This window comes from Malurus melanocephalus, unplaced genomic scaffold (genome assembly GCF_030028575.1).
Source record: "Malurus melanocephalus ecotype Western Australia unplaced genomic scaffold, MMel_1.1 scaffold_356, whole genome shotgun sequence".
NCBI classification, from domain to species: domain Eukaryota; kingdom Metazoa; phylum Chordata; class Aves; order Passeriformes; family Maluridae; genus Malurus; species Malurus melanocephalus.
In genome coordinates this window covers 180,483-191,630 of record NW_026623588.1, presented here as the reverse complement: position 1 = coordinate 191,630, position 11,148 = coordinate 180,483, and the positions used below count along the sequence as shown (strand labels likewise).

The 11,148-nt window shown below is 47.1% G+C and overlaps 1 protein-coding gene across 1 annotated transcript; it reads left to right on the top strand.

The window, feature by feature from the left end:
- The first annotated feature begins 58 nt into the window (after positions 1 to 58).
- Positions 59 to 6,719, top strand: MANBAL (mannosidase beta like). Its single transcript, XM_057378396.1, has 4 exons — positions 59 to 556; positions 1,377 to 1,425; positions 3,061 to 3,255; positions 5,784 to 6,719. The coding sequence occupies exons 3-4, from the start codon at positions 3,106 to 3,108 to the stop codon at positions 5,889 to 5,891; spliced, it is 258 nt and encodes an 85-aa protein (XP_057234379.1). The 5' UTR covers positions 59 to 556; positions 1,377 to 1,425; positions 3,061 to 3,105; the 3' UTR covers positions 5,892 to 6,719.
- Positions 6,720 to 11,148: the final 4,429 nt, after the last annotated feature.

The following is an 11,148-nucleotide window of genomic DNA, read 5'->3' as shown; positions in this document are numbered from 1 at the left end:
GGGGTTCTGCGGGCGGGGAACGCTGGCGAGGGGCAGCGGCGGCTTCAGCATCGCCCCGGGAGGCGGGAGCAGAGCCCGGGAAGCCTCGCTGGTCCTGCCGCGGCCGGGCGGCACCGCGGGAGCTGGGACGGGAGGGATGGAGGGAGGAGGACGCCGCTGTCGCCGCTCTGGAGCTGAATAGCTGCTTCTCCCACAGCCCGGRCACGGCTGCACAGCCCCTTATCCCRYAGCTGGGCTCCTCGGCCGCGCTGATGGCCATGGATTCAGCGGTGCGGATAGGAATAGCCAGCAGGAATTGCCCAGGCTCCATCCCCACACCTGCTAAGCCATTTGAAAATGCCAACCTGAGCTTTTTTGCCCTGTCCTTTGACGGAATCTTTCATTGCGCTGTATTTCTACCCCAAGAAGAAGTTAATATATATTACTTGACATGTTCTGTATAAATAATTAGCATAGGCTTTGTTCTATGCTAATTATTTATACAGTGTCGCGTGTTGAAGATGTCAGCTGGGAAAYGCAGCACAGCAAGAAGAAAGGTTGGAGTCTGTCCTGGCTGGTGCATGGCCCTGACCCTGGAAATASATTGATTATTTATCACAGGGCCTGGTCCTGAGCCATGGGGAGCACTCASATCCTCTGCAGTGCTGTCACTGAGCAAAGCAGGAGCTGCAGCCCCGAGGAGCCCCTGGATGGTTCCCTGGGGAGAGGAGGGATCTTCCCACTCCTCCAGCTTATTCACTGGATATTGACCACATGAATAAGCTGGAGGGATCAAAAGCATCTTCCTCTCAGGATCTGTCATAGGAGTATTGATCTTTAAATGCAATTTCAGAACTGTTTTAAGTGTAGCCATGGTAAGGTGATCTGAGGAAAAAGGCACAGTTGACAACCTGTGGAGGAGATGTTATGCGAGGAATAGGTGGTGAAACTGAGCTTCTTGGGAACAGGAAGGAAGGCTCTATCATCCAAGGACCTGCTGGCTTRGGAGGCAGAGGCTTTGGGCATTGTGTGAACCACTGGAGTTTTTTGRAATGGAGGARTTTTGCTGAGAGTTCARCTCCACTGACGGCAGTAAAAMCAATGGTCTGAGTGTGGGTTGCCTKTGCAAGCAAGAACACTGCTGTAATTAGTTGGAGCACRATGCCAGGTCTCCTCTGACCATGTATCAGAATATTTGATACTGCTTCAAATGCTGCCAGCCTGCAAAAGAGCTCTTGGTGCTGGTCACATCACCTGGATTTGTTAGAGAATTACTAATGTCCTCAAGGGAGGTGAGCTAGAAAAGGGAAAGGAGGGGAGAGTTGTAGAAGATGAAGATGGAGGGTTTTTGTGTTCATTGTATCTGTTTCCTGCTTTATCTCTGTGTTGTGTTTCAGGCGTGTGAATCAGGATTATCTGCAGGAATTTGTCCTGAGAAAACTCCAGGTGAGGAATGAAGGAACATCCCTCCCTGCATTGTTTGAGGATAGGGACAGTCAACAATAATGTTTTCAAAAGATATCCAGATTAGATAAATGCAACTCAGAGGTGATTGTGTTTCTTGCTTAGGAGCTGCTGCCTTAGTGGGTTGGSAGAGGGGGTGTTTTGAAAGGATGAGCCACATGTGTGGGCTTGGTTCACAACACTGTGCAGCCTGTGGGACTGACTGAGCCTGAGTGGGCCAGCATGTGTTGTGGCTCCATGTACAAGTCAAGTCCCACACAGCCCTTGCTGACTGCATTTTAATCAGAATTTGAAACATTTTCTTTCACTGAAGAACAGACCTGGACAGGATCTCAAGAGGTCACCTATTCTTATCTCCTGGTTCAAAGGCAGAATTATTWATGTCCACACCCCATCCCAGGCCAGTGCTTATCTGGTATGCTCTTCTGAATCACCAGTGGCAGGGATTCCACAGTCTCACTGTTCCAGTGRTTGGCAGTCTGTGCAGTTGGAAATGTCTTAAACTTCAAAATAACATTCWCTTCAGCTGAATGAAAACAAAATAATTATGTCTTGTAATTTGTATACCACTCTTTTCAGTATGTCACCAGGTGATATTTGCCTTTTACATGCAATGGTATTGAGTTATTGATTCTCAAATTTATCAGCTATAACTTTGCTGGAATTACACCCCAAGTTTGCCATCCTTCTGGACTGGGACACATCTGCAGATGGTAACAATCTCCTCCCAGGCTGAGAAATGCAGAGCCTGCTTTGGAGATGATTTCTAGGAGGCAAACTCAGCATGCGAACAGCTGCCAGCCAAGCTTTAGTGGTACAGAGAATTGTACCTATCAGTGAGCAGTGCTGATCCAGGGAATGCACACCGGGATCATCCAGGTCAGGAAAACCGAGTAGGGCAGTAATCACAGCTGAGTGTGATGGCATCTCAGACTAATTGGATTTCCCTTTGGGGACTTTCTGAGGCTTACTCCAGCAATTCTGGCAGGAGAGCTCTCCCTCATTATAAAAAGCCATTACTCATTCATAGAATGAATTGACAATTCCATTAGCAAAAGGTGAAGGCAGGAAGAAGAGATGGTCTCATGGCTGAGATGCTTGGGACCCAGGAGATGAATATTTAACTCTGCCACAAACTACCTGTGTGACTGTTTTAGTGCAACCAGCCACTAAAGCCACACTTAAATTTATACACATAACTCATTCCTCTGTCTTCAACAGACCTACTTCTGTGTGGTTAAAGTAGCTGGGTTTGTACAGCATCTAAAGCAACAAGGCTGTGACCACATAGATAATATAAGTAAAAATTAACAGTAATAACCTTCCATGTATGATCAACTCCGGGAAGAAATGTATTCTTGATTATTAAACTTCTCCCTTATTGTTTCATGAACATGGTTCATATTTCGTTTGTCTGCTCCTCACCCACAAATAATAGCCTAACACCAGCAGTTGAGGACTGTTTTTGTAGGAAGGTGACAAAAGATAAACATCCAAATTAAACACAGCTTTCATTTTCCTGTATGTTGTTGGGGGCAGTCTGTCATTTTTGGATAACACGAAGCGAATGCCAGAAAGGATGATGCAAAAAATTGCTCTGTATTTTCCCCCTTGCAGTAACCAGCCTTCTTGAGAGCAGTAGAGGAGAAGGGTGCACTGACAATGGCTGCAGAGTTGGATTTCTCCCCACCTGAAATYCCTGAGCCCACATTCATGGAGAATGTGCTACGCTATGGACTCTTCTTTGGAGCCATTTTCCAGCTGATCTGTGTGCTCGCCATAATCCTGCCCGTGTCAAAGTCCCACAAGACAGTGAGTGCTGCTCTTTAATATTGATACAGATGGGCAGAGACAGAGAAAACAGGGTGGGAGGGAATGTTGAGTAGCTAATGGAGACACARCTGCCCCTGGGATTGATGACAGTTTCATTGCTTGTTCTCTTTCCGTCCCTCTGGCTCTCCCACCCCCAGCTTTTGTCTTGTGATTTACCACCAGATAGGAAAGTCAGGAACAAATACCTGAGCCAGGGTCTTTCTGAATATAAGTGAAAAAAGCAACCTGAAGCACTGACAAGGTGCTAAATGCATGTGCTGTTCCTGGCTGCAATGGAAGGTTTTGTCCCAACCCATATCGTCATCCTGCTGCTGATTTGCTTCATTAATTGCCAGGCAGGGCATCCCCTTTGCAGGACCTGCCTTTCAAGAAATTACTCTGGGCTCTAGTTTGTGTGTGATTTTTGGAAGCAAGATGCAGGTGAAATTTCTACTRTATCCTAAAGGTGAGGAAAACAGTTTTCAGGACTGACATCCTGTCCAGATCCCAAGGGTCCTTTGATGCAGTTGGCATAGGAGAAGGTGAAAGGGAAAGGTTGAGGTGAGCTGTTCCTCTAGAATGAGGGATGTCCTGCACCTGCCTGGCTTTTCGCATAAAAAAGTGTCCTTGCTGGTGGGGACAGGTATTTCAGTGCTGGTGATCAGGCTGCAATTTTGGTGCTTTGACACAGATGTCTGAAGGCATAAGGTATATTTTCAGTAACAACTCAGCATGGGGAGTTCTGTTTTCAGATTCTTTATTGGCATGTTTGCTCCSTCCTGTGCAGAGGAAGCATCCCAGGCCATGGAAATTTTCAGGCTATTGGGGGAAGGGAATGCCTCAGGATGAGGTACAGACTGGAGGATAAAGTTCATGACCCAATTTTTCCAGCTTTAACTGCTGGTGTGAAGTGATGCTGTCCTGCCGTGGGTCATGCTCCCTCCTGCTCATCCTGCCACAGGAGCTGCAGGTCCCAGCAAGGAAATGAACAGGCAGTTGCTGGACACAAYATGGTGGCATTGCAAGTCTAAGAACTGTTAAGGTTGGAAAAGACCTCCAAGATGATMGAGTCCAACCTTTGCACTGTTATTCTGCAACTTCCTGCACCCATCTGTCAGAGTCCATGGTTTCCCCAATAAATTTCTGAGAAATACCAAGTAACTGCATTCTTGAAAGCTGAAGAGAGTGAAAGCTTTGGTTTGGAGTGGGAAACCAGAGACCAGCCTCCAATTAAAATTATAAAGCTCAAGGACCTTCTACTTCTTACATTTGTAAGCYTTGATGTTTGCATACTCTATTTTTTATTTTCTCCATGTATATCCTCGTGATGTGCTGTTGATATAACTGGTTTGCAAGGCTAGAAACCAGCAGGCTACTCCTCCAAATCTKGGGAAGGATGCTTGAGTCTAGGTAGGATATTGAGGAACTTCTCTGTCTTGGAGGCCTCAGACTTTGAAGTCTGCCTTGGTTTGGACATTAGAAGGCAGCAGTGTTCACRTTATGGCAGCAGCACTCTGCATCCCTGAGTAATAACCAGCTCCCTGGAGCCTGCCAGCTCCCTGTGCACTGATCACAGCCTTTGGAAAGCCAGCCAAGTCTCCTTCCTTGGAAAGCCACACAGATGTGAGATGTAATAGCCCAGTAACTTGAGAGATGTTTGAACTGAGTTCTTTGATTAAAAGGATACTGTCRGATGCTGCCTCCCCCTCCATTATCTGGAGCACTGGCTTGGAAGCTTGAAACTCTCACGTCTGGCTCAGCCATTTTTTGTGTGTCCTTTTCCAGTTGGCACACTCAGGCTGAGAGAACCCAAGATGCTAAAGCAATATTTATACTCAAATGCATTTAATGAAAGGAGGCAATCTGCATGTGTGTGCTTTCTCAGAGGAGACTGGCGCTGTTCCCTTGTGTTTTCACAGGATAACTAGATTTTATTTCCCATGGCTGCAATATTATCTCTCATCTTCTCTGAAGGAAACAAGCATCACATCTTAGTATTTTGTTAGTCCAGGTGAAGAAAGCTTTGCCTGCAATTCCCACCCTGGATACTGGGCTTGGTTTAGAGGCTCTGAACTTTATATTCTTACTGCTGCTTTGGGGAATATTTTTTGTCTTGCACATGATAGTGATTAATGTTTGGCAGAAGTGCCTGCTGACTGTTTCCATGCACCCTGGTGATTATATGTTATCTTTTCCTAATTCAAATAGTTTTCATTTACTGTTGATGTTCTTCTCGCCTTCAAAGTTTTTCTTCTCCAAAGCCTGTTTTGGATACTTAAGCTTTTAATGGCATCTCTGATAACAAGCTGTTTCTGTGCAGAAATTCACACTCATCAAAAAACACGTGCAGAAGGAGTAGAGATGCTGCTGCTCAAGTCTCATTAGATGTGGCCTCAGTTTGACATCAATGTGTTCTAGCAGAGATAACCAACACTTGTTTCTTCTGGCTTGTACTCAAATCCCCAAAGCAACCTGTCAGCAAATGGTAAAAAAATAGTTACTGACTATTTCTTAATTGATTCTTGTAGGACTCGGACAGTTTTGAGCCTAAGAATTCAGAGACTGTGAAGAAGCCAAAGGCAACTGCTCCACAGATAAGCAAGAAACCCAAGAAGGAAACCAAAAAGAAGCGATAGAGGTGTGACTGATGAGCCTCCAAAGACCAAATAACCACCATAATCATGCTTCCTCAGAGACAACATCAAAGGCAACTAACTCTGTTCATGGTTTTCCGGCATTGCCATGTTTTAYTTTTCAGGGGCAAGGGAGAAGAAACTGAGAGGAGTGTAAGGGTTGGGGTTCTGCCATAGATTTCTTACAAGCAAAGAGAATTTCACATATCCAGGACTTCATTTGACATGATTAATGTGTCAGTCACCGTTAAAGTGACTTCTTCCAGTTCTGGTGGGTAGGGAGGGCTGTTGTCCTGGCTCCTCCATGCTGGTTGGGACTTGTAGTAAAGYCCTTGTGGAAAGTGGAGCATGGGTTTGCTGCTTTGGATACCAGTTTGTGTTGTGTWTTTTGAAGGCAGAGGGATCAAATGGATCAAGAATAACACACTGCACAGCTTTGTATTCATCTCTGTTGTCATCTAGTCTGAAGTACATAGCTGCATTTTATGGCTTAATCATAATGCCTTTGTCATATTCTTTAATTCTTAAGGTAATAACTCACCAGATTCCAGACTACTGGAGATGAAAGCTTTCATTTCCCCAGCGTCACTGCCTCTTGCTCCCCACCCATGTACTCTTCCTTTCTGTTCCCACCTTTGAAAGCAGGTACAGTTCAGGGAGCTGAGGCTGTGGTGGGGATTGCAATGACTGCAAGAATCAGGAAACAATTTGGCTCTAGAAGGTGCAGAATGTAATGCCTGTGCTTGTGAAGTTGTTGTTGGAAACTTGGGAACACCAAGCACTGCATTTGGAAAAGAGTTGCTGAGATGGGAGCATGGGCATGGTGCAGTGGTGGTGCAGTGCCAGCACTGCCTGGCAGTGCCATGGATAACCCTCCTGCCAACAGGCTGATCCCTGACCATGGGCCCTCTTTCAACACAGCTGGGCTTCATTGCACTTGCAAATTCCCTCCCAGCCTTCCCTGCCACAGTCTGCTCCATCTCCTCTGGCTGAATTCTTCCTGAGGGTGAATATGTTCTCAGCCTGAGGAGATGYGGTATTTTAAGATCCATGGGGTGGCAGGCTGGCTGTGTATCATGACTGCATGGCAGGAGACACAGACACTGTGTTCCTTCAGGCTCTGGCTCTCCAGGCCCAGGGATAATCCAGTGTTGGATTTAAATATGGCTAGACAGGACTGGAAGGAGATAGGTGGTGACGTAGCCACGGAGTCTCTGTAGGGCAGCTGGAGCTTCCTGATGCCAGCTCAGATCTTGGTTTGTTTGATCAGGAGTGAGTCAATGGGAGGAGAACCTGCTCTCTGAGGCGCACCCAGGGTTCAGAGTGGCTTTGAAGGAAGGGTTCTCTCTGGCAGAGCTGCAAGTCTGTGATCCTCTTTGCATACACGGAGTCCCATCCTCGAGTCACAAATGCCTTGTGAGCCCAGGTGTGTGTGCTTTAACAGGAGGTGAACAACACATTTACAGAAACCATCAGTGCTGAGAATAGCCAYGTTCTCTGCTCACTCCTGCCCTGGACKCGGTGCCAGGAGGTGACTAYGGTCCTGATCCTGGTCCCMMAGATGCTGACAGGGTGACAGATGGATTCTAGTACCAATGTGACTCTGACTTCCCTGCTCCAGGCTCTCTGCTTCCCTTAGCCAGAATGCTGACACCAAGTTGCACTTCTTAAAATCCAKCTTGGAGTTCTGCTTTGAATTCTGCTTCTTTTAATTTTTTTTAGCTACTTGAAGGCAATACCAGAAGGACAGAACAAAGCACAGGAGACATAAGCAYTCTAAAATTTCTTTAAGTTCTTCAGTACAAAGAAATACTATAAGAAGTTCCCACRCAAATAACAAAGAACAGTGTTGTGCCATCAGTTTCCATCATGRATCTGTGCTCTGTCTCTGATCTGCACGGCAAAGAAAAGCCCTGAGTAGGTACTGCAGATCACTTTTTCCATTTTAATATGTGAGGATGGTTTCCTGTAAATTCCAGCTTTSTGCAGGTTACCTAAAGCAGGGGGTTAATGCTGTAATGGAATCACAGCACACAYGTTATCCAAAATACAGAGTCACTTCCACAGCTCAGAACCAGTTAGCAGTGGGCATTGTGTGGCTGTTACCTGAAATAGCAGCTACTACATCAATGTCTACATCCAGCTGTTTGTAGGCAGGCTCACTCATTGCTCAGTAGAAATCATGGATATTGGGGTATGGTTTTGTTGGGGGGAAGAGGGATGAAAATAAATTCCCCAGTCTGTTCCTGACATTTGAATTCCTATTTGARTGCTCTTGTTTGCTGAACTTAGAGTATGTAGAGATTACCAATAACCCATGTATATTAGTTTCTCTTGAAATGTGTAATAAATCCTGTCAGAATCTTTGTTTAAAAAGAAATCTGTGTTTAAAGTCGTGTTGCCTATTCCCTCACACACACTGTGAAAAAGTGCCAGAACTCCCAGACTATAGGAACACAGGAACATAAATAACCTATTCATTAAAATGATCCATTGAGGGAAATCCTTTCAGATCCTTTAATCTGTGAGAAATTGGTTAGTTAATACTGTCAGGCATGTATGCATCTGTATCTGTGTCTGACTTGGAAGTGGCAAACTATCTCCCAACACAGCTGCACCTTCCTGGAAGGAAGGAGGAAACCACCCAGTGACTAAAACCAGTTTGCTTCCCATGGGAGGTTTTGGGTTCCAAGAGCCCCCATGAAGGTAGCCATARTAAAGGCATCATTTGTTAATAATGCAAGCAGGGGATTAGATGGGGATTCAGCAGGCTGGTAGCAGCGATTTTCAGGAGCCCCTCTGTGTGTGGCTRGAGCTTAGGTTTGCATGGCTGGAGCGTGGGGCTGTCTGGTTGCTCTTCTTGGCTGCAGTGAGACTGGCATGGTAGCCAAGCTCTGGCAAGTGTTTRTTGGTTCMTGGTAGCCAAGCTCTGGCAAGYGTCTGCTGGTTCTCTCACCAGAAAAACAAAACAGAGAGAAGGATTAGTGTGGCGACTCCTTTAATTCCCAAGCACTTTTCTCCAGGCTGTTTTGTAATTAACATCCCAAAGGGAGCTGRAGACCTCATTAAGTCAATTTTATTGAAGGGGAGGTTTTCAAAGGTCTGTCTCCAGGTACCTGCCAGTAGGCAGCACCTCTGCAGCCACACCTTGCTCTGCCAYCCAAAGCCAGGAGCTGGCTGAGGGCTGGATTTCCTCTGCCAATGTGTGTCAGGAAGTTCCTGTCCCTCAGCAGGAGATGCCTCAGCTCTGAAGAAACATGGCTGGGAGTTGGGAGTTCTTTCCTCAGTTTTAAATCATGTTCAAGCAGTCTGCCTCTCTGGCCAGGCTCATCTCCTGTGGCCTGGCTGTCCCCTGGAGCTGTCCCACTCTCACAATGCATCCTTGTGCTCCCCCAGTGCCAGCAGCACAATCCCTTGAGACGGGCTAATAAGTAGCTCGTGACTGGAGTTCCAGTTCACATAGTTCAATTAAATCCCTGTTAATCTCGTTCAGACCTAATTTACTTTCATTCTCATACACACGCCTCTGCTGCAGAGAGATTCTGGTGAGGTTCCCCGCAGACAGGACTGAAGAGCCCGAGGCCATCAGCCCCATCAGGCACTGATGTTTGCAGAGCAGCCCCCTTGTCGAGTCAATAAACTCAGATTAGCTCCCAGCCTGTCATGAAGAATGAAAATACTCCTTCAGTGCCTGGGTTTGGGGAGGGTCAGGCTATCTGGCAATGCTTGAGGAGATGATGAGGAAGCTGTAGGAGGGGAGGACCCACTCAGTAACTGTTTCCCAGGGCATGGCTCAGCCATCCCCCTGTGTGAGTGTTAATTTTTGGACAGCTGGGAGCTGGGGTGCTGGATTTCTCCCCTGGGAGCATCTCTTCCACACGGATACTTCTTTCAGGCAGAAGTTGTGTTGTTCACAGCCTGTGGCCTGCAGGGATTGAGATGACTGTATTGATTTAGTTGTTTGTTTATTAATCTCATGAGGCACTGCAATGAGAAAATGGGATGATGAATGGAGAGTGCTGGAGTACAGAGCATTGCTGTGTGTTTGATGATTAACTTGACTGCTGGCCTTGGCACTGGTAGGGGATGTGTCCCTCCTCGTCCTCATGCACCCATGAGGGATGATTTTGTTGGGACACATTCCCTTTCTTCCTGGCCACAGACATGGGCTGTAATCTGTGTTTGCRTTCCTCCTCCAGTTGACAGTCACTGCAGGTCCAAGGTCCAGCTCTTCTCTGKCAGTTGGTGGCTTTTGAGCAGTGATTTGTGGGTTTTTTTCTGGCTTTTGGTACCCAGGCCAGTGTGCAGTTGCTGCTCCAAATGGCTCTTGCTTGGGACTGACAATTGCAGGGCAATGAAATCGGCTTCCTGCCTCTCCCTTGAAATTCAGCTGATTTTCCCATTCCATTATGATTCTTCCCAATTTGTGKCTTTTCTGACACCATAAATCACTCCCATGCCCCCTCTTGCTGCTTCCAGCCTGCACACTCAGTCCCCTGCAGTCGTTCTGTCCTTGCAGACAGTGCCAGTGGGCGTCACCTGCTGTTCTCAAGGACTGATGAAAAGAAGGAACAGGTGGAGGAGCACCCAGGATTGAGAAAGGTGTCCCTTTCTAATGTTTGGTAATGATTTTTTGAGCCAGCAGATGTAACTGCTGGGGAAGGAATTTTCCCTGCCGTGGGAGCCCTAGGTACACCSAGGCAGCTGTGCCAAACACATCATCCCCTGAGCTGTGAGGAGCCAAACCCATCCCACAGCACACTTCCAAACTCATGATAAGTGAGTGCTGTGGTGCTGCGTGTGCTCCCCAACACCTGCTCACATCCTGCTCCTCACCAGCACACACAAGAGTTGTCTTGTGCAATYCCAAACCTCTCACAGTGCTCACTTCCCTCTTTGCAGCTCCCCTGGTTTCCTTTGCTGCCTGGAAGCCCTGGCGTGGCTCTGATGCCCCTTGCACCCTGCTTGTCACCCCTGGGAAACCACAGCCCAGGTGAGGACTCGATGCAGAGCAGGAGGTGGGAGCACAGAGGCTGACGGGCTCCTCCATGGTTTCAGTCCAGCCTTTCTGGCTGTGGCTACAAGACAAACCTGCTTTGGGTCACATCTGCTCTGCTTTTAAAAACATCTGTTGCCTGGTTAATGTCTCTGTGGTATGTGAAGATCTCAGCTCCCAAATGGGGGAGCTGTGGGTGGAAGGGTTGAAGGGCTCTCACTTCTCCCTATCTCCAGCTCCAGGCAAGGAGCTGTGTCCCTAGCA